Source organism: Anomaloglossus baeobatrachus, chromosome 11 (assembly GCF_048569485.1).
Source record: "Anomaloglossus baeobatrachus isolate aAnoBae1 chromosome 11, aAnoBae1.hap1, whole genome shotgun sequence".
NCBI lineage: Eukaryota > Metazoa > Chordata > Amphibia > Anura > Aromobatidae > Anomaloglossus > Anomaloglossus baeobatrachus.
Window position 1 is genome coordinate 18,723,598 of NC_134363.1, and position 20,077 is coordinate 18,743,674.

The 20,077-nt window shown below is 47.6% G+C and overlaps 1 protein-coding gene across 1 annotated transcript in view; it reads right to left on the reverse strand.

The window, feature by feature from the left end:
- The window catches only part of LOC142256374 (uncharacterized), a 63,719-nt gene extending 44,900 nt beyond the window's left edge, over window positions 1-18,819 (reverse strand). Inside the window, exon 1 of the mRNA XM_075328013.1 lies at window positions 18,674-18,819. Coding sequence (XP_075184128.1) covers window positions 18,674-18,728 — 55 coding nt within the window. The 5' untranslated portion in view covers window positions 18,729-18,819. The remainder of the gene's footprint in view (window positions 1-18,673) is intronic.
- Between the last annotated feature and the right edge of the window lie 1,258 nt (window positions 18,820-20,077).

The window sequence follows — 20,077 nt, forward strand, 5'->3', positions numbered from 1 at the left end:
CTTTCTAACGTACCTGAGTGCCGGACCCAGACATGATTGGTGTTGAATATTGATGGGCAGACCCGTGTGCTTTCTAATGTACCCTAGTGCTGGACCCGGACCTGATTGGTGTTTAATATTGATGGGCGGATCCGTATGCTTTCTAACGTACCCTAGTGCTGGACCCGGACCTGATTGGTGATTAATATTGATGGGCTGATCCGTATGCTATCTAATGTACCCGAGTGGTCGACCCAGACCTGATTGGTGTTTGATATTGATGGGCGGACCCGTGTGCTTTCTAATGTACCCGAGTGCCGGACCCAGACCTGATTGGTGGTTAATATTGATGGGCAGACCCGTGTACATTCTTACGTTCCCGAGTGCCGGACCCAGACCTGATTAGTGTTTAATATTGATGGGCGAACCCTTTTGCTTTCTAACGTACCCGAGTGCCGGACCCAGACTTAAATGGTGTTTAATATTGATGGGCAGACCCGTGTACATTCTAACGTTCCCGAGTGCTGGACCCAGACCTGATTGGTGTTTATTTGTGATGGGCAGACCCGTGTACATTCTAACATTCCCGAGTGCCGGACCCAGACCTGATTGGTGTTTGATATTGATGGGCGGACCCGTGTGCTTTCTAACGTACCCGAGAGCCGGACTAAGACCTGATTGGTGTTTAGTATTGATGGGCGGACCCATGTGCGTTCTAATGTACCCGAGTGCCGGACCCAGACCTGATTGGTGTTTAATATTGATGGGTGAACCCTTTTGCTTTCTAACGTACCCGAGTGCCGGACCCAGAATTAAATGTTGTGTAATATTGATGGGCAGACCCGTGTACATTCTAACGTTCCCGAGTGCTGGACCCAAACCTGATTGGTGTTTAATATTGATGGGCGGACCCGTGTGCTTTCTAACAAACCCGAGTGGTGGACCCAGACCTGATTGGTGTTTAATATTGATGGGCGGACCCGTGTGCTTTCTAACGTACCTGAGTGCCGGACCCAGACATGATTGGTGTTGAATATTGATGGGCAGACCCGTGTGCTTTCTAATGTACCCTAGTGCTGGACCCGGACCTGATTGGTGTTTAATATTGATGGGCTGATCCGTATGCTATCTAATGTACCCGAGTGGTGGACCCAGACCTGATTGGTGGTTAATATTGATGGGCGGACCCGTGTGCTTTCTAATGTACCCGAGTGCCGGACCCAGACCTGATTGGTGGTTAATATTGATGGGCGGACCCGTGTGCTTTCTAATGTACACGAGTGTCGGACCCAGACCTGATTGGTGTTTAATATTGATGGGCAAACCCGTTTGCTTTCTAACTTACCCGAGTGCCGGACCCAGACTTAAATGGTGTTTAATATTGATGGGCAGACCCGTGTACATTCTAACGTTCCCGAGTGCTGGACCCATACCTGATTGGTGTTTATTTGTGATGGGCGGACCCGTGTACATTCTAACGTTTCCGAGTGCCGGACCCAGACCTGATTGGTGTTTGATATTGATGGGCGGACCCGTGTGCTTTCTAACATACCCGAGTGCCGGACCCAGACCTGATTGATGTTTAATATTGATGGGCGGACCCATGTGTATTCTAATGTACCCGAGTGCCGGACCCAGACCTGATTGGTGTTTAATATTGATGGGCGGACCCATGTGTATTCTAATGTACCTGAGTGCTGGACCCAGACCTGATTGGTGTTTAATATTGATGGGCAAACCTGTTTGCTTTCTAACGTACCCGAGTGCCAGACCAAGACTTAAATGGTGTTTAATATTGATGGGCGGACCCATGTGCTTTCTAATGTACCCGAGAGCCAGACCCAGACCTGATTTGTGTTTAATATTGATGGGCGGACCCGTGTGCTTTCTAATGTACCCGAGTGGTGGACCCAGACCTGATTGGTGTTTAATATTGATGGGCAGACCCGTGTGCTTTCTAATGTACCCGAGTGCTGAACCCAGACCTGATTGGTGTTTAATATTGATGGGCGGACCCGTGTGCTTTCTAATGTACCCGAGTGGTGGACCCAGCCCTGATTGGTGTTTAATATTGATGGGCGGACCCGTGTGCTTTCTAATGTACCCGAGTGGTGGACCCAGACCTGATTGGTGTTTAATATTGATGGGCGGACCCGTGTGCTTTCTAATGTACCCGAGTGGTGGACCCAGACCTGATTGGTGTTTAATATTGATGGGCAGACCCGTGTGCTTTCTAGTGTACCCGAGTGCCGGACCCAGACCTGATTGGTGTTTAATATTGATGGGCAGACCCATGTGCTTTCTAACGTACCCGAGAGCCAGACCCAGACCTTATTGGTGTTTAATATTGATGGGCGGACCCATGTGCTTTCTAACGTACCCGAGTGGTGGAGCCAGACCTGATTGGTGTTTAATAATAATGGGACGACCCGGGCCCATGTGCTTTCTATTGTATTCTCTGGGAATTCTGGCTAATGTTCTGGGTCCAGCAGTCAGATAATACAAAAATCTAAAGGAAAAAAAAAAATAATAATAATAAAGCAAGCGCTTCATATTTACCGAGGCTTCTGTGCTGCTGTCACTTCTTCAGAGCCGTGCATTCACTTCTGAGGCCACGCTTTAGCCTTCATTTCATATTCACTGCTTTCCCCACCCACCGGCGACTGTGATTGGTTGCAGTCAGATGCGCCCCCACCCTGAGTGACAAAGTCTCATGCTTCCAATCACAGAACCTGTACAGTAAAAATAAATAAATAAAATATTTGCATAGGGTCCCTCAGATTATAATACCCAGAACAGATAAAGCCCATGGTTGCAGGCTGCAGCCCTCAGCTGGGCGCTTATCTTGGCTGTGTATCAAAATAAGAGGAATTATATTTAGAATTTTTTTGTGGCAATTTAAATAAATAAGTTAAAAAATGGCATGCGGTCCCCCAAATTTTGATATCCAGTCAGTCTTTATCTTGGCTGGGTATCAAAATTGGGGGGGACTGCATGCGTTTTTTAAAATTATACCGTTCCTCTTATTTTGATACACAGCCAAGATAAGCATAAGGCTGGGGGCTGCAGCCTGTAACCCTGGGCTTTATTTGTGCGGGGTATCATAATATGGGGGGCCCTATGCCAATTTTTGAATTTTTTTTTAGTTATTTTTATACAACGATAGATGTGCAGACCGGACATGTGATTGGCAGCAGTCATATAAGCTGTCATTCAGACTGGGGGTACATCTGACTGCAACCAATCTCATCAGCCAGTGGGTGGGAAAAGCAGTGCATATGTATGAGACTAAGTTTTGGCCTCGGAAATGAATGAGCGGCAGCGGGAGCAGTTACAGCTGTGCCAGAGACTCGGTAAGTATAGCGCGCTTGCTCCTATCCTCCTATTCCTTCTACCACTAGTGTTAAGCACCAGATTCTGGTCCCCATAGACTTATGTGGGGACCAGCATCTGGCCAGAAAACCAGGATCAATTCCAGGTCAGAACCAGATTTTTTTTGTAATTCGGTTAGGTCCATCAGTCCTGGTTATTTGCGAGTCCACCTATCACTACACCCTAGAACAAATATGGCAGTGCATGTACTTTATATGTGAAAAACCTGATGGTTAGTTCTTTTTAACATTTCACATAAAATGTCCTCAGGCACTGCAGGATGAAAATATCTTTGAAAATAAAATTCAGCCCAATTTTAACATTGTATCCAAGTACGCCATCTAACTTTGAGTGTTGCAAACATATTTATATAAGTATACTCATAATACCATACCATAAATGTGGATTAGATGTAAGTTGTATCAATGGGACCTGCATCTATCTTGAGAATTTCGTTTTGCTCAAATCATCATCATTTTTGGGGAAATTCTAAATGAGTTTGGTCAGCTTAAAATCGTTTGCACATATGTAGTCAGTGTTTTGCGTAAAGAAATATGTAAAATAATACGTTATCTATTATATAAAGCTGAGTGTATATATATACAGTGCCTACAAGTAGTATTCAACCCCCTGCAGATTTAGCAGGTTTACACATTCGGAATTAACTTGGCATTGTGACATTTGGACTGTAGATCAGCCTGGAAGCGTGAAATGCAGCAAAAAAAAATGTTATTTCTTTTCTTATTTTTTTTTTTAGATTGTGATAAGTTTATTCAGAGGGTCATTTATTATTCAACCCCTCAAACCACAAGAATTCTGTTTGGTTCCCCTAAAGTATTAAGAAGTATTTCAGGCACAAAGAACAATGAGCTTCACATGTTTGGATTAATTATCTCTTTTTCCAGCCTTTTCTGACTAATTAAGACTAGAGTTGAGCGCGGTTCGTGGTTCGAGGTTCTCCAGTTCTAGGCTCGATTGATTTTGGGGCCTGTTCTAGATCGAACTAGAACTCGAGCTTTTTGCAAAAGCTCGATAGTTCTAGCTACGTTCGAGAACGGTTCTAGCAGCAAAAATACCAGCTAATTCCTAGCTGGCTTTCCACTGTAATAGTGTAAGTCACTCTGTGACTCACACTATTATGACATTTCAGTGTATAGTGTGCGGGAACAGCGCATTCAGATCACTGCTGTATGGATAATGGCGATCGCCATTTTTTTTTTTTCCTTGTCTTCCTTCCCTAACCGCGCGCGTCTTGTGGGGCGGGCCAGCATGTCAGCCAATCCCAGACACACACACAGCTAACTGGACTTTTAGCAAGAGAAACAACGGCATGTGTGATAGGATGTCCATGTCACATGTCCCTGCATTATAAAAACGAGTATCTGCCCGTCCGGACGCCATTATCTCTTCTGCGTTCTTGGTGTCAGACATCACTGGTGCAGCTCCGTCCTTTGTCCTATCGCCGATACTGCTGTATGCGCTCCATACACAGCGTTAGACAGCATAGGGATAGCACTTTCTATCAGTCCTTTTACCGGCAGGGTCAGAGCCATAGGTGACAGGTCCTGAAAACAGAGACAGCGTCTGTGTAGCTAAGATCAGGGATTTCCTCGCTGCATTTCCCCATTAGGAGGGATAGAAAGGCAGGCTTCCATTCCTCTACCCAGAGCCCCACAATCCTGGCACTGTACCCTCCTGTCCTCTGCACACTCCAACTCATTATAACTAAGCCATTATACTAGCAAACACTCAGTGTACCTAGTGGCATCCTAAACGTGGCTATTGGACTTTTGTCTCGTCCCACTAGTGCAAAGACATTTGCAGCACCTCTACCTGCATTGCACACTCCAACTCATTATAACTAAGCCATTATACTAGCAAACACTGAGTGAACCTAGTGGCATCCTAAACGTGGCTATTTGACTTTTGTATATTCCCACTAGTGCACAGATATTTGCAGCACGTCTGCCTGCATTGCACACTCCAACTCATTATAACTAAGCCATTATACTAGCAAACACTGATTGAACCTAGTGGCATCCTAAACGTGGCTATTGGACTTTTGTATAGTCCCACTAGTGCAAAGATATTTGCAGCACGTCTGCCTGCATTGCACACTCCAACTCATTATAACTAAGCCATTATACTAGCAAACACTGAGTGAACCTAGTGGCATCCTAAACGTGGGTATTGGACTTTTGTATAGTCCCACTAGTGCACAGATATTTGCAGCACGTCTGCCTGCATTGCACACTCAAACTCATTGTTACTAAGCCATTATACTAGCAAACACTGAGTGAACCTAGTGGCATCGTAAACGTGGCTATTGGACTTTTGTATAGTCCCACTAGTGCAAAGATATTTGCAGCACGTCTGCCTGCATTGCACACTCAAACTCATAGTTACTAAGCCATTATACTAGCAATTTATGCTGCCAGTTTAAGGGCCGTAGTTGCATTGTCAGGGATAATTATTGTTGTTTATTCTGCTGTTAATAAAGCTAGACCACCGCTGCAATCTACACCACCTCTCAATTTTTACTACCACATTTTAAGTGCACAATCTTGTCGCAATCAAAATGAGTGGCAAAATGACAGATGCTCGTGGAAAGGGTAAGAGGCGTGTTGGAAAAGGGAAAAAAAGGTTTGTCCGTGGGGAAGGTGGCAAAGCTCCATTAACATCTGCTGAAGATAGACCATCTACCAGCAAAAGTAAGATGTCTACTACTTACCGTGGACAATCCGATGTGCTCCCTTTTTTACGGACACGGACAACTGGAACAAAGGTAGATGATGGCCAAAAAAGGAAAATGCTTGAATGGATCTCAAGTGGTCCAACAAGTGCCCTCTCCGCCACCTCAACTACCGCATCCAAAAAACACCAGTCCTCTGAGTTGTCATCCCAATCAAACTTGCTTTCTCCCAGCTCTGAATTCTCCATCCGCCCTGCACAGTATGGTGGAACTGAGATGGCTGAGTCTGCAGAGCTGTTCAGTCACACTATAGCCTGGGAATCAGAGGTCTGCTCCCAAGCTACAGTGAGTACAGAACAGGAAATGGTCTGCAGTGATGCCCAGAACCTTTGTGACTCTGATTCAGGCCGTGAGGACCAAGTTTCTGAGCATAATGTTGACCCTTTGTCACAAACTGTAACACCTGTTGTTATAGACAATGAGGAACATACTGATGACGATGAGACGCAGATACCAGATTGGGATGACAACTTAAATATTCGGTAAGGGCAAGAAGAGGCTCGGTCTGAGGGTGAGGGGAGTGCACACACAACAATTGATGAGGAAGTTCTAGATCCCACCTACTGTCAACCCACAGTCAGGCACTCGAGGAGGTCAACAGAGGTGGTGGAGGAGGATGCAACTGATGACGAAGTTACCTTGCGCCTTCCTGGACAGAGTCGGAGTACTGGTAGCACATCTACAACTGCATCCTCAGCCACCACTCTGCCTATGAGCACTAGTCGGGGTGGATCAGAAGGTCGCATGCCCTCTAAGCCTTGCCTAGCCTGGTCCTTTTTTGACATAGCAAAAGATCGCCCAAATGATATGATCTGTAAAATTTGTCATGGTTCTCTTAGTAGAGGTCAAAACCTCAGCAGTTTGACAACTTCTTCCATGAATCGTCACATGAATAAATATCATATGTCCCGGTGGGAAGCTCACCGTGCTGCAATGCGGCCTAGCGGAGCGAACCATCCACCGCCTGCCCCTTCCAGTGCATCCGCGCGCTTTCATCTTCTAGGACTGTGGGGACAGCTGTCACACCTGGTTTTCCACGTACAACTTCCACCACTGTAACCGCAACAGGCAGTTTGCTTGGTAGGTCGTCAGTTGGTTTGGAAGGGGAAACAAGTGCGTGTATACAGCTCTCTCAGACATCGATAGCACCAACGTTGGATGAAGGCAACATCATGTCTACGCCTGCACTTTCCTCACAAATCTGCATTTTTCCAGGGACACCCTACTCAACACCGTCTACACACAGCAGCCAGATCTCTGTCCCTCAGATGTGGACAAATAAAAGGCCATTTCCTGCGACCCATGACCAAGTTAAGAGGTTGACTCTATCCCTCTGTAAGCTCTTGGCTACCGAAATGCTGCCTTTCCGCCTGGTGGACACACAGGATTTTAGAGACCTTATGTCTGTCGCTGTGCCCCAGTACCAGATGCCCAGTCGCCACTACTTCTCTAAGAAAAGTGTGCCCGCGCTACACCAGCATGTCGCACACAACATCACCGCTTCCTTGAGAAACTCTGTGTGTCAATGGGTGCATTTCACCACCGATACTTGGATCAGTAAGCATGGACAGGGATGTTACATGTCGCTGACTGGGCACTGGGTAACTATGGTGATAGATGGTGAAGGGTCTGCTGCACAAGTCTTGCCGTCCCCACGACTTGTGTGTCAATCCTCTGTCTGTCCAAGTTCCGCCACTGCTTCTGCCTCCTCCACCTCATCTGGGTCCTCCACCTCCGCCCCAAGCCTGCCTGGTCAGGCCACCAGCGTTCTCACTGCGCAGAAGGAATCACGCACCCCTCATTACTATGCTGGCAGCAGAGCGCAACGGCATCAGGCGGTCTTTAGCTTGACATGTCTTGGGAATAAGAGTCACACAGCTGAGGAGTTGTGGTCAGCTCTGTGGTCCGAGTTTAATAAATGGTTGTCTCCACTCAACCTGCAGCCTGGTAAGGCCGTGTGCGACAATGCTGCAAACCTGGGTGCGGCCCTTCGCCTGGGCAAGGTGACACACGTGCCTTGTATGGCTCACGTGTTGAACCTTGTTGTCCAGTAATTCTTAACACACTATCCTGGCCTAGATGGCTTTCTGACCAGGGCACGAAAACTGTCTGCTCACTTCCGCCGTTCAACCGCCGCAGCTGAGCGACTTGCATCTCTCCAGAAGTCTTTCGGCCTGCCGGTTCATCGCCTGAAATGCGATGTGGCGACACGCTGGAATTCAACTCTCCACATGTTACAGCGACTGTGGCAGCACCGCCGAGCCCTGGTGCAATACGTCATGACGTATAGCCTGGGCCAACGAGATGCAGAGGTGGGGCAGATCACCCTGATGGAGTGGTCTCAGATCAAGGACCTATGCACCCTTCTGCAGAGTTTCGACATGGCGACGAATATGTTTATTGCTGACAATGCCATTATCAGCATGACAATTCCAGTCATTTACATGCTGGAGCACACGGTAAACACTATTCGGAGTCAGGGAGTGGGACAACAGGAAGGGGATGAACTACAGGAGGATTCATATGCGCAAGACACAACAACATCACCAAGGTCCAGACATTCATCATCACCAAGGCGGCAGGCATGGGACCATGGGGGACAGGGATAAACAAGGGCGCATGGTAGCAGGCAAGATGTTGAGGAAGGTGCAGGAGAACATGAAGAAATGGAGGACGAACTGTCCATGGACATGGAAGACTCAGCGGATGAGGGAGACCTTGGTCAAATTTCAGTTGAAAGAGGTTGGGGGAAGATGTCAGAGGAAGAAAGAATGGTTAGCACCTCTATGCCACAAACACAGCGTGGACCTGGTCCGCATGGCCGCGCAAGACACATGAGCGCCTTCTTGCTGCACTACCTCCAACATGACCCTCGTATTGTCAAAATTAGAAGTGATGATGACTACTGGCTTGCCACACTATTAGATCCCTGGTACAAGTCCAAATTTTGTGACATAATTCCAGCCATGGAAAGGGACGCACGTATGCAGGAGTATCAGCAGAAGCTGTTACTCGATCTTAGCTCGGCTTTTCCACCAAACAACCGTGCAGGTGCAGGGAGTGAATCTCCCAGTTGTAACTTGACAAACATGGGACGGTCTCGTCATCTTCAACAGTCTACCCGTACCAGTAGCACCGTATCTGGTGCTGGTAACAGCAATTTTATGGAATCTTTTCATAATTTTTTTAGACCGTCCTTTGCAAGGACACCAGAGACAACAAGTCTGACACATAGTCAACGGCTGGAGAGGATGATACAGGAGTATCTCCAAATGAACATCGATGCCATGACTTTGCAAATGGAGCCTTGCTCATTTTGGGCTTCAAATATTGAAAAATGGCCAGAGCTATCCACTTACGCCTTGGAGATTTTGTCGTGTCCAGCTGCCAGCGTTGTCTCTGAACGTGTCTTCAGTGCTGCTGGGTGTGTGCTGACAGATAAGCGCACGCATCTGTCCAGTGACAATGTGGACAGACTGACGTTCATCAAAATGAACAAGTCATGGATCCAGAAGGAATTTACTACCCCTGTGTCATCCTGGGGAGAGTAAATGCTTGTGGATTTGGAATGTGCTTGATGCAAATCAAAACATCCTGTTTGCAACTGGGGCACAAGTGCTGCCACTGATGGGGTGTCTGTGTGGCCCAATTTTTTGAAAAAAGGGAGATTCCGCTTGGAGTAACCCTTACTTACATTGTTTTTAAAAATGATCCAAGATGAACAGAGCTGGGATCAGGAAAGACTTTGCTACCTACCCCGGTGTCATCCTGGGGACGGTTAAGTATGGCGTATTTTTGAATGTGCTTAATGCAAATCTAGCTGTGAAGTGTACAACTGGGGCACAACTGCTGCCACTGAATGGGTGGGTGTGTGTGGGGCCCAATTTTTAGAAAAAAGGGAGACTCCGCTTGGAGTAACCCTTGCTTACATTGTTTTTAAAAGGAGCCAAGATGAACAAGTCATGGTTCAGCAAAGACTTTATCTACCTACCCCGGTGTCATCCTGGGGACAGTTAATTATGGCGTATTTTTGAATGTGCTTGATGCAAATCTAGCGGTGAAGTGTACAACTAGGGCACAACTGCTGCCACTGATGGGGTGGGTGTCTGTGGGGCCCAATTTTTGGAAAAAAGGGAGACTCCACTTGGAGTAACCCTTGCTTACATTGTTTTTTAAAGAAGCCAAGATGCACAGAGCTGGGATCAGGAAAGACTTTGCTACCTACCCCGGTGTCATCCTGGGGACGGTTAAGAATAGCGTATTTTTGAATGTGCTTGATGCAAATCTAGCTGTGAAGTGTACAACTGGGGCACAACTGCTGCCACTGAAGGGGTGGGTGTGTGTGGGGCCCAATTTTTGGAAAAAAGGGAGACTCAGCTTGGAGTAACCCTTGCTTGCTGTGTTTTTTTAAAAGGAGCCAAGATGAACAAGTCATGGTTCAGCAAAGACTTTGCTACCTACCCCGGTGTCATGCTGGGGACGGTTAATTATGGCGTATTTTTAAATATGCTTGATGCAAATCTAGCTGTGAAGTGTTCAACTGGGGCACAACTGCTGCCACTGAAGGGGTGGGTGTGTGTGGGGCCCAATTTTTGGAAAAAAGGGAGACTCCGTATGCAGTCACCTTGCGGTGTTTTACATGATTTTAGAAGTGCGTGCCATGCCTATATCTGTGTGTCCTCCTCTTTTTCCTTGTCCAGCTGATTTGTTTTTGCATGAGTATATGTCCTTGTCACTTTCCCATGTGTTTGTGTTGTGTTGTGAGTTGTTTGTCACCTTTTGGACACCTTTGAGGGTGTTTTCTAGGTGTTTTTATGTGTTTGTGAATGCCTGCCATTGTTTCCTATGCGGTTCGAGTTCGGTTCGTCGAACGTTCGACGAACCGAACTCGAACGGGACCTCCTTTCGGCGAACCGACCTCGAGCCGAACCGGGACCGGTTCGCTCATCTCTAATTAAGACCCTCCCCAAACTTGTGAACAGCACTCAAACTTGGACAACATGGGAAAGACAAAGGCGCATTCCAAGGCCATCAGAGACAAGATCGTGGTGGGTAACAAGGCTGGCAAGGGGTACAAAACCCTTTCCAAGGAGTTGGGCCTACCTGTCTCCACTGTTGGGAGCATCATCCGGAAGTGGAAGGCTTATGGAACTACTGTTAGCCTTCCATGGCCTGGACAGCCTTTGAAAGTTTCCACCCGCGCCGAGGCCAGGCTTGTCCGAAGAGTCAAGGCTAACCCAAGGACAACATGGAAGGAGCTCCGGGAAGATCTCATGGCAGTGGGGACATTGGTTTCAGTCAATACCATAAGTAACGTACTCCATCGCAATGGTCTCCGTTCCAGACGAGCCCATAAGGTACCTTTACTTTCAAAGCGTCATACCACACACGTGACGTTTGGAGACTGGATGGCACTGCATGCGACCCCAAGAATACCATCCCTACAGTCAAGCATGGTGGTGGCAGCATCATTCTGTGGGGCTGTTTCTCAGCCAAGGGGCCTGGCCATCTGGTCCGCATCCATGGGAAGATGGATAGCACGGCCTACCTGGCGATTTTGGCCAAGAACCTCCGCTCCTCCATCAAGGATCTTAAGATGGGTCGTCATTTCATCTTCCAACAAGACAACGACCCAAAGCACACAGCCAAGAAAACCAAGGCCTGGTTCAAGAGGGAAAAAATCAAGGTGTTGCAGTGGCCTAGTCAGTCTCCTGACCTTAACCCAATTGAAAACTTGTGGAAGGAGCTCAAGATTAAAGTCCACATGAGACACCCAAAGAACCTAGATAACTTGGAGAAGATCTGCATGGAGGAGTGGGCCAAGATAACTCCAGAGACCTGTGCCGGCCTGATCAGGTCTTATAAAAGACGATTATTAGCTGTAATTGCAAACAAGGGTTATTCCACAAAATATTAAACCTAGGGGTTGAATAATAATTGACCCACACTTTTATGTTGAAAATTTATTAAAATTTAACTGAGCAACATAACTTGTTGGTTTGTAAGATTTATGCATCTGTTAATAAATCCTGCTCTTGTTTGAAGTTTGCAGGCTCTAACATATTTGCATCTTATCAAACCTGCTAAATCTGCAGGGGGTTGAATACTACTTGTAGGCACTGTATGTGTGTATGTGTGTGTGTGTGTGTGTGTGTGTATGTATCTGTGTGTGTGTATGTATGTATGTGTGTATGTTGTAACGATGTGGGATCCCCGAGTGTATGGGGGCCACACATCAGGTATCGGGATTAACGCACACTGGAACAATTTGTCTCTTTAACAGACCATATGGTTTATTAACAGCTCAAATAATCCATGCTAGGTCCCATAACAGAAATATGCCATGCCTTGGCTTTATCCTCAAAGTCCAACACATAACATAAGTCCACACACTCTTGGACTTCCTCACACGTGTCACTGACCCTTGTCAGTACTTGGCTTTATCCTTAAAGTCCAATCCAGGTTACCTTCCTCTGAAGGCTGCTAGTGTCGTTACCAGGTTCCCCCTGGCTCCAGCCAGGCTTTGCACATGGACCTAAAAACCTCTTCCTTCAGGAGAAGGTCTCTTGAGCAGAGCAAAACACCCTGCTTCTGCTCTCCCCATCTCCAGTACACCGCTGTAAGTCTAGAACCAGTCTCTATCTAGACTGCCCTAGACACACTCCACCCAGGTTCAGAGACAGGATTGCTTTAACCCCTGGAGCCACACCCACAGGTTGAAAGGAGTGTGTAATCAGCATCACACACCCTTCCATGGCTCTGCATGTAATGCAATCCTGTGGAACCACAGGTCCCAGCCAACTTCACATTGCAGAGCACCCCTGCTTCTGCAAACCATACCGGCCCTTTGTAATACAGCTGGTTGACACCTCACATACCCCCCCCCCCCTGTTCAAACCCGTAGGGGAGAACACTTGCCAACGACCTGGGGCCGCAAGACAGGGCATCCCCGCTGCCATGCCCCTCCAGTCGAGAGGGCAGTCCATGAGACATTGCCCGACACTGTCACCAAACCCCATCTAGTCAACCTAGGGTTAAAGGACGTCCCATTTCCGGACCGTTCCCTTCCTGACCCCCTCCCAGGGTCACCGCAGAAGAGAGACTCGGCCCCAGTCAAACCAACAGTCTTGTCCTAACCTAGGTCGTCTCGGGTACCCTCAGGGCTGCCGTCGGGAACACTACGCTCAAAGCGGCCACTATCTACAGTATATCGTAGACTATCGTTCTGTCTGCGATTTCTCTTATCGCGTGTCTCAACTACGGGACCGACACGCCATTTTCCTCATCTGTCCCCTGAACAACGGGTGGAAGATGGCTGATGTCCCCCACACAGTTGTCGTAGCTGCTCCTCAATTTTCAGTTTTTCTTGCCTCAACCGCCCCATGTCACGTACATGGTTTACCCAATATTCAAGAAGGCTTCGAACGTTTCCAAGACTCTCCACAGTCCCGACACAGACAAACGGAACCATACCAGCTTCCCTGGGTATCTTGCTCTCGTTAGCAGGAGGGATTCTTAATCTCACCAATCCTGACTTATTCACCATGTCTTGCATGACTTGTCCGGTTTTTCCAATGACTCTCCCCACCAGAGCCCAGGGGACTTGGACAATATCTTCCGCCAGACTCTGCGCTTTCCTTTTATACTCTAGCTGTCTAGTGGCTGCTTCATTTTGCAGTTGGACCTGCCACTTCATACGAACACATCTGAAGTGCATGTCCTTTAGAATAGCAACCCGCTGCCCAGTAATTTCAGTGGTGGACAATATCACTAACTGTTCAGCCCCTGGAGTACAGTAGACCTCACACGCTTCCACAGCTCTCTTAAATTCATCATGCATGCACGGTGGCACACGCTTCTCTTAGGTCCTCAGGTATATCCACCATGCACTTGACTACAGAAGTCTCATTCATCCCTGCCACATGCTTGTCCAGTTTAGCTTCCGGAGTCAGCTCTCTTTTGGCCTCCCCTGCTTCAACAAGCTTGGTCAGGAATGACACTCGCTGCTCCATCTGCTCCAAGGCTACCTGGGACCTGGACTGGCACTCTGCCAAGCGACTTCGGAGCTCTGCCACGTCTTTCTCCAGCTCCCTTACTCGATTCTCAGTAGCCTGCCTAAGAAGTATTTCTTGTTTCAGATGGTCTTTGCTCATCCTCTTGATTGAGTCTTCACTTGCGGACCTCTCTGGTTTATGACACACTTTTTCAGAGGCTTCTTCCACCTCTACACCTCCGGCCTTGTCATGGGGTGCACCTTTGTCATAGTCACCCCTCTTATGGCTCTCAGCTGCTTCACCTTCAGCCGCCTCAAAGATAGGTGGCTCATCAGCTTGCTCAGAAGCGGGAGAGGATTCAGCCTTCAACTCTGGGGTCGGCTCCTTCTCCATTGCTTCTTCGCACGGACCACTGTTGTCCTGATTTATCGGTTTCTCTGGCAGCACGTCACTGCTTGCCAGTGTACCTGCCTCAGCTTTAGAACCTTTGGGTTTCTTACTCTTCTTACCCCCGACCTTCTCTATATCCTCCATCTTGGTTTTACCAAGCAGGTCAGGCAGGCTCTCAGTCCTGGATGAGACCTCTGGTCCAGACTTTACCTCCTCAGAGGCTCTCTTCACTTCAGCGCCAGCTGTTTCTTGGGTCTTCACTGCATTATCTTCAACTTACTCTGGGGTCTCTGCAGTGTCACCCTCAGCCTGGGTGTCACACCCTTCAACATGGCACTCTGTTCCTTTTAGAGATTTGGGGCTGAATTCGCGGTCATCCACCCCAGCACCAGGTAGTTCACCAGTCTGCTCACCATGACTGTTGTGGATTATTCCTTCCCCTTCACTCTCTGGGATTCCATTTCCTATACCGCTCTCGCTTGACAGACTATCCGCTTCACACTGAGAAATCCTAGGGACCACCACCATTACGTCCTTGGTTGGCTCCTTCTCTGCAATTGCAACCTGCTGATTTCTGTCGTCACAATGTGTCAGTTCAGTCTCTGATTCCTCTTTCGTTTGTAGGATATCACCGTCTGACTCTAAAGTAGCAGTTGTTCCTGGCACCATGTCTTCATTAACCAGGCATGTCACTTTCTCTGCACCTGCAGACGGCATACACTGTGCCCCTTCTCGGCGTTATTACGTCTTTGGCGTCGGGAGGAAGTTTTACCCTTCTCGTCCACCTGTACCTCACTGTACTCATTTGTCACCTTTCTAGAGTCTGTGTCTTTACTGGAGTCATCATCACTCCCCCTGGTGTCCTGGACTATCATGTCCCCACTTAACCAGATATCTGCCTCCCTTTCTGGCGCTACCCCGTTTTTAACGGTCACACTATCGGTTATTCCCTTAGTCCTTATGTCACTAAGTTGGGTCCGTCCATCATTTTCTTTGGTCACCCCTAACTTAGCACCTCCTAAAATTGACTGTCCTATCTCCTCCTTACCACACATAACTGCACAACAAGGACCCCTTTTAACCTCCTACGGTAAATAGGCTTTCTTAGGGAGGGGCCGACTCATTCCCATGCAATCGGTCCCGGCCTCTGTCTTCCATAAGTCCTTAAACAACTCACAGTCCTGTCCTATGATAACTGGATAGATTAAGTCCCGAACCACACCCACGTCTGGGCGCCCCATACGGTCGGGCGTCTGAATCATCACTCTGGCCAGAGGATATTCTTTAATGGTCCCATGCACACAGCTTCCTTCTATTGTCATACCATCCATAAAATGGAGATTGGGCATGGATCTCACTAAGGTTAGCCGCCTCCCCGGTTCTAACAGACCAGACACACGTAGCCCATTCAAGTCCACGGAGCACTTCTGTGGCCTCACATCGGATGGATAGCCTATACCACAGGTAGGACATAGGTAAGGCGAATCCCATTGCCTCTTGCTATAGTCCACCTGTTCGGCTTGTGAATGCTCCACCCCCTGGTGGGTCACCACCGCTTTTTGAGGCTCTGCCCCCTGTTGGGTAACTACCCAGTTCCGGGCCTCTGCCCCCTTCTGGGCAACCACCCCTTTTTGGGATTCTGCCCCCTTTTGGGCAACCACCCCATTTTGGGACTCCGCCCTTTTTTGGGCAAGCACCCCATTTTGGGACTCCTCCCCCTTTTGGGCCACCACCCCTTTTTGGGACTCCACCCCCTTTTGGGGTTTCCATGCAATGTCCTTAGCCCCCAGTTTACACCGTTCGCCCTTATCTCCCTGGGCCCATACTGGGCCCCGAAGGGAACGCTCAAACTGGTCCATGGCTGCGACATCGCCACACACTGACAGCTCCTGCTGTCCCCGGACCAGGAACTGGTACAGCTCCTCCAGAACATCTGCAGGGACCATTCCCTCTTTTTGGCTTTCAGCCCCCACTGTTGTCACTGGACCTCCTGGCACCTGCTGTGGGTGCTGCTGGCTCAGGAGCCCCTTCATGCTGCAACGAAAAGAGGAACAGGAGGGGAGCTCCAATGGGTAACACCCGGTGGTCAAAGACAGGGGGGGGGTTAGAGAACCACTAACCTTCCCGGGTTGTACCGCCCATACAACCAGGATCTCCAGCCTGTGGTGTATCACTGCTCACCAAGCAGGGCCCCGAACTTCCGGCTGGCCTTTAATATCCAGTCACGGGACTCTTGCCACTGCAGCACGGAACCCCGCAGACCCGCTGATTCATCGCCAGCAGCTGGAGTACGCTGTCCCTGTTCGTGGACTCGCCGATCCACCGCCAGCTGCTTGAGTGCGCAGACAACATTTTCGTGGACCCGCCGATCCACAGCAATACGTCCTAGGCCATTGCCCTTAGCAACCAGGCTGCATTGCCCCTAGCAACCGGACCGCATGCCCGCATTCTCCACCATATGTAACGATGTGGGGCCCCGAGTGTATGGGGGCCACACGTCAGGTATCGGGATTAACGCACACTGGAACAATTTGTCTCTTTAACAGACCATATGGTTTATTAACAGCTCAAATAAACCATGCCAGGTCACATAACAGAAAGATGCCATGCCTTGGCTTTATCCTCAAAGTCCAACACATAACATAAGTCCACACACTCTTGGACTTCCTCACACGTGTCACTGACCCTTGTCAGTACTTGGCTTTATCCTTAAAGTCCAATCCAGGTTACCTTCCTCTGAAGGCGGCTAGTGTCGTTACCAGGTTCCCCCTGGCTCCAGCCAGGCTTTGCACATGGACCTAAAAGCCCCTTCCTTCAGGAGAAGGTCTCGTGAGCAGAGCAAAGCACCCTGCTTCTGCTCTCCCCGTCTCCAGTACACCGCTGGAAGTCTAGAGCCAGTCTCTATCTAGACTGCCCTAGACACACCCCACCCAGGTTCAGAGACAGGATTGCTTTAACCCCTGGAGCCACACCCACAGGTGGTAGGGAGTGTGTAATCAGCATCACACACCCTCCCATGGCTCTGCATGTAATGCAATCCTGTGGAACCACAGGTCCCAGCCAACTTCACATTGCAGAGCACCCCTGCTTCTGCAAACCATACCGGCCCTTTGTAATAAAGCTGGTTGACACCTCACAATGTATATATGTTTGTGTATGTATGTGTGTGTGTGTGTGTGTGTGTGTGTATATGTTCGTATGTACAGTATGTGTGTGTATGTATATATGTGTGTGTGTGTGTATGTCCGCTAAAGGAATTTGCACTGTCTCATGTACAATCATGAAATTTTGCACAGACACACCATTTGACTTAGGGAATGTCATAGACTATGTTTTGAGGGGAAATTTTAACCCTGCACTTTACAGTTACTCCAAAAATCCTGCCTCCATTAAAGTCAATGGAGTTGGGAGCCACAATGTATCAAGAACTTCAGAAGAATGAACAGCCACATCCTTAAATGGAATGTTGGCGTGTCACAATGCAGCCAGGGAAAGAGACAGACACAGACAGGGAAAGAGACAAACAGACAAGGAAAGAGACAGAGACAGAAAGGGAAAGAGACAGGCAGAGACAGAGAAAGAGACAGGGAAAGAGACAGACAGACAGGGAAAGAGACAGACAGACAAAGAAACAGACACAACCAAAAAGACAGACACAGACAAAGAGACAGACAGGGAAAGAGACAGACAGAGACAGACAAGGAAAGAGACAGACAAACAAAGAGGTAGAAAGAAACAGACAGACATACAGAGAGACAAACAGAGAGGGAGACAGACAGAGACTGGGAGAGAAACAGAGAGACAGTTACTATCCCGGACAATGCCGGGTACTACAGCTACCGTAGTATATTATATAAATGTAATACTATAAACAAATTTAAAAAGAATGCTAATACTTTGAATGGATTAAAAAAATGTACTTAAAATTAACTATATAATTTTAGAAATGTTATCTATGTTTACTTTTCAAATTACTGATTTTAATATATTTACTAAAACAGATACAAATATCATTAACACAATATAAAAATGACAATTGTTTGTACTATTATCATTACCATTTTACCAAACTATTATTGAAAATGTTTGCAATATTTGAAAAATAAAAGGAAATAATACATCATAACATTTTATCCACTGAGGTCACTTGGCTCCATCATCCCCCTGTCTAGGTACCGGTACCCACCTGTAGCTGAGCTGCTCCATAAGATGCAGATGAGCAGGAGACATGAGCTTTTCATGACTCTGGAGTTCCCGGAGGAAGCTGCAAACAAGTAGTTTACTGTGAGGTCTGTGCTGGGCTTTACATTACACCGGGGTGTTGTCTGCTTAAGTTCAGGGAGGGGATAAATAAAATGGAGACAGCGAAGAGCAGGACACTAAAAGCCTCAGTATTACATCAGGAGTGATTGATCTATTAGGAAATGGTGGTCAAGAGCTACATCCATATATTACATTATTTATCTTGTACTGACGCAAAGTTAGACTCTTTATTATACTTCAGAGCTGCACTTAATATACTGCTGGTGCAGTCACTGTGTACATACATTACATTACTGATCCTGAGTTACCTCCTGTATTATACTTCAGAGCTGCACTTAATATACTGCTGGTGCAGTCACTGTGTACATACATTACATTACTGATCCTGAGTTACCTCCTGTATTATACTTCAGAGCTGCACTTAATATTCTGCTGGTGCAGTCACTGTGTACATACATTACATTACTGATCCTGAGTTACCTCCTGTATTATCCTCCAGAGCTGCACTCACTATTCTGCTGGTGCAGTCACTGTGTACATACATTACATTACTGATCCTGAGTTACCTCCTGTATTATCCTCCAGAGCTGCACTCACTATTCTGCTGGTGCAGTCACTGTGTACATACATTACATTACTAATCCTGAGTTACCTCCTGTATTATACTCCAGAGCTGCACTCACTATTCTGCTGGTGCAGTCACTGTGTACATACATTACATTACTAATCCTGAGTTACCTCCTGTATTGTACTCCAGAGCTGCACTCACTATTCTGCTGGTGCAGTCACTGTGTACATACAGCACATTACTAATCCTGAGTTACCTTCTGTATTATACTCCAGAGCTGCACTCACTATTCTGCTGGTGCAGTCACTGTGTACATACATTACTGATCCTGAGTTACGTCCTGTATTATACTCCAGAGCTGCACTCACTATTCTGCTGGTGCAGTCACTGTGTACATACATTACATTACTAATCCTGAGTTACCTTCTGTATTATATTCCAGAGCTGCACTCACTATTCTGCTGGTGCAGTCACTGTGTACATACATTACATTACTAATCCTGAGTTACCTTCTGTATTATACTCCAGAGCTGCACTCACTATTCTGCTGGTGCAGTCACTGTGTACATACATTACATTACTGATCCTGAGTTACCTCCTGTATTACACTCCAGAGCTGCACAAGCTCTGGCCTTGAGTAGTGTCTGACAGAGGAAGTTCCTCCTTTGTTGCGATGGTTACCCAATACACGTAGTTCTCCACTACAGGATGTGTATCAGGTAACCATCGCGACCGATGCCGGAACTTTCTCTGTCAGAC